This window comes from Cucurbita pepo, unplaced genomic scaffold (genome assembly GCF_002806865.2).
Source record: "Cucurbita pepo subsp. pepo cultivar mu-cu-16 unplaced genomic scaffold, ASM280686v2 Cp4.1_scaffold000972, whole genome shotgun sequence".
In the NCBI taxonomy this organism is placed as follows: domain Eukaryota; kingdom Viridiplantae; phylum Streptophyta; class Magnoliopsida; order Cucurbitales; family Cucurbitaceae; genus Cucurbita; species Cucurbita pepo.
The window spans coordinates 1-2,681 of record NW_019647171.1 but is presented as its reverse complement, the minus strand read 5'-3'; the positions used below and the strand labels follow the sequence as shown (position 1 = coordinate 2,681).

The following is a 2,681-nucleotide window of genomic DNA, read 5'->3' as shown; positions in this document are numbered from 1 at the left end:
GTTGATTAAGTAAAATCTAGAAATTGGGTTAAATGCTAAAATTATGTAATCAAATAAAAAATGAAGAACGTGCTTGAATTCTATGCTGCGAGTGAGGCAAACACTGGCGAAGAAACTCGGATTGCCTTTCCATCCTCTGTTCAGTAGCATTGCTTTTCCGTCATTACCGTCGTTTGCTACTTTTTTCTTCCTAGTTATATTATTAAATGAACATTCTTCACTTCGCTTCGATGATCACCCTCCCAATGCTGAAGCTAGACTTATTTGGAATAATTAAGGGCTTTTCTTTGGAATTTTTAGTTGGGAAGGAACAATATTGGTTTCTTATGGCTCTACTTTGGTGCAGATTATCCAACCCTTTTTCATACTATAGGTTATCTTCTCTTTGAGCCAGTTCGAAAGTTTTCTTGTAAATCTATTCTTTTAGCCAGGCTGAGGCTGAGGCTTTCCTATCCTTCATTTTGCACATTTCATACTTTCAGTGAATCATTTTCTTATGCAAAAACAAGTCATTTGAACCTTTATTCTTTTTGGTTTTGGTTTGAAGCGCATCAGATTTGAGTTAGAGGCACTCAACAGACAGCTATGGCAGAAGAGGCAAAAGACCCTTTCAAGGGAGTCGATTGGAAAGCCGTGGGTGGCGATATGCAGAAAGATCCCAGCTCTATAAACATTTTAAAGAAAAGGCGTCCAACAAAAGTTAGGCAAATTCCAGAGTATTATTTTCTTCCTAGAAGATCCCTTCCCTCGGTCCTTGCATTCTATGGCGCGTGTATTGCAGGTGGAATTGGAGCTGGGATGCTGGTGGAGATATGGATTAACGACAAAGTTAAAAGTAAGCTTTGAATTTGTTCTTAATAGTCTTACTTCATAATCCTAGCAATATCATTAACCTTATCCAGAATTCATAGCTTTTTTATTTCCTCTGTTTTTCTTTTAGTTAAATTTTCAGTTTAATCCATGAACTTTTAGGCTTTATATTGATAGGTTAAAAGACCTTTAAAAGTGTCGAGTAGATATTTAAACTTTCAATCTTGTGTCCAATAGAACCTACTAGACATAAAATTGAAACTTTAAAGTCTTCTTAGATATAAAATTTAACTCTATATGATCAATTAGTTTATTATTCAAATATGTCTGAGACATATAAGAAACTAAATGGAAAGTTCAATAATCAGACATTTTTAAAATTATGGGACCTATTAGATACACTTTTTTATGTTAAAAAATATCTTGGACACAAAATTGATAGTTCAACTACAAAACTTATGACACAACATTTTCTTTTTGATGTGTATGAGAGATAGACAGTGTGATTGACTATTGAAGTTTCTTTTTTGATGTGTTCTTGCAGAGGATGGAGGTGTGGTCTGGGAGTTTGACAAGTAGAGTACAGAAGTATGAAGCTGTAATAAGATCATCCAGTTCTGGTTTTTGTTTTGTTTTGTTGTCAATCCTTAGTTTTGGCACATATAAAGGAAAACATCTTTTATTGTCACTGTGAAGTTGTACAAAAATTGGAAGCAATAACCAGTAAGTTTTTCGAAGTTATGACTCCAATTCAGCTATTGGTTGTTTCTGTAGTTATAGATCAAGCACAAATGACAATAAATACAATCATTTTTGGTATAAAGCTTATACAGATTGTTGCTTTTCTCTGGTAAAGCTGGGTTTTGGTGGATATCATGTGCTAGTAATCTTATCATGTTTCCCTGCCTAGCTAGAGTTTTTTTTTTTTTTATCAACAATAGTCTCTCCACATCTTGGTCGAAGATATCTCTTTAACTAATTAAGCTATGCTCAAGTTGACATTTCTCTTAACCATCTCTAAAGTCTCTGTTTTCCACAATTTCTCTCCTTGCAAACATTTGTTGGTTAAGATTCAGATAAGCAAACCCTTTCTTCTTTCTTCAGATTCGGATAATCGACCTGCTAAAATGCTAAAATGTAAGAGTGCAAATTGCATATAAGAGTCTAGAAAAGGTTGCTTGCTTGGCTGGATTTTCAGCAAGATAAGGAAGGCCTGGATTAGGCCCCAAATACTGCATTCTTGCCTTTGGAGAAATGGAGAAGCCAGGCTTCTGCTCTTTCTTCTTTGAGAATCTCATATGATGTAAGTGTATAGGGATTTGAAACTCCTGACCTAAGTAGATGTCATAACCTTAAATTTTGGAGCATTAGCACAAGATGCATCAAAAACCTCCATTCTCCTACAGATACGAAATCGCTCCCATGACTCGAACACTAACGTATCTTAAATAACAACATTCAAAATCGAAAAGGAAATTGACTCAAATTGGCACATATTTCAGCAGTAATCTAAAATATGATAAGCTAGTGTATAAGTTCAGAGTGACACATTCGACCAGTTGTGTTGGCGCTGTCTCTACAACGTGGTTGTCGGCTGATGTGGGGTGACAATGCAATTAGAGAGAAGCAATGGTGATAGCAAGGCTGGTGCGAGACGATCGATGATCCACGACGACAATAAGCTGGAACCGAGGGTGTGTGAAAATGCAAGAAGAAGAACAATAGGAGGTTGGCAGAAGAAGAAAGTTTTAACTTGTTAACTGAGTACTCTAAGGGAAAGAAAAAAAAAACATGAACTAATTTGTCATTTAACTTAAATTAAATTATATGGATGAAATATAGCATAAATTAATTTATTAAGTATCTCGAAA

At 35.1% G+C, this 2,681-nt stretch overlaps 1 protein-coding gene across 1 annotated transcript; it reads left to right on the top strand.

The window, feature by feature from the left end:
• Positions 1-515: 515 nt before the first annotated feature.
• Positions 516-1,665, top strand: LOC111786056. The gene is made up of 2 exons (XM_023666409.1): positions 516-835; positions 1,355-1,665. Exons 1-2 carry the CDS (start codon positions 586-588, stop codon positions 1,387-1,389), a joined length of 285 nt encoding a protein of 94 aa, XP_023522177.1. The 5' UTR covers positions 516-585; the 3' UTR covers positions 1,390-1,665.
• The last annotated feature ends 1,016 nt before the right edge of the window (positions 1,666-2,681 follow it).

What these genes read in the sequence shown, in the direction of transcription:
- LOC111786056 (XM_023666409.1), top strand. Translation starts at nt 586, where the DNA reads ATGGCAGAAGAGGCAAAAGACCCTTTCAAGGGAGTCGATTGGAAAGCC. An exon ending in GATTAACGACAAAGTTAAAA is followed by an intron (nt 836 to 1,354) that starts GTAAGCTTTGAA and finishes GTGTTCTTGCAG; the next exon opens with AGGATGGAGGTGTGGTCTGG.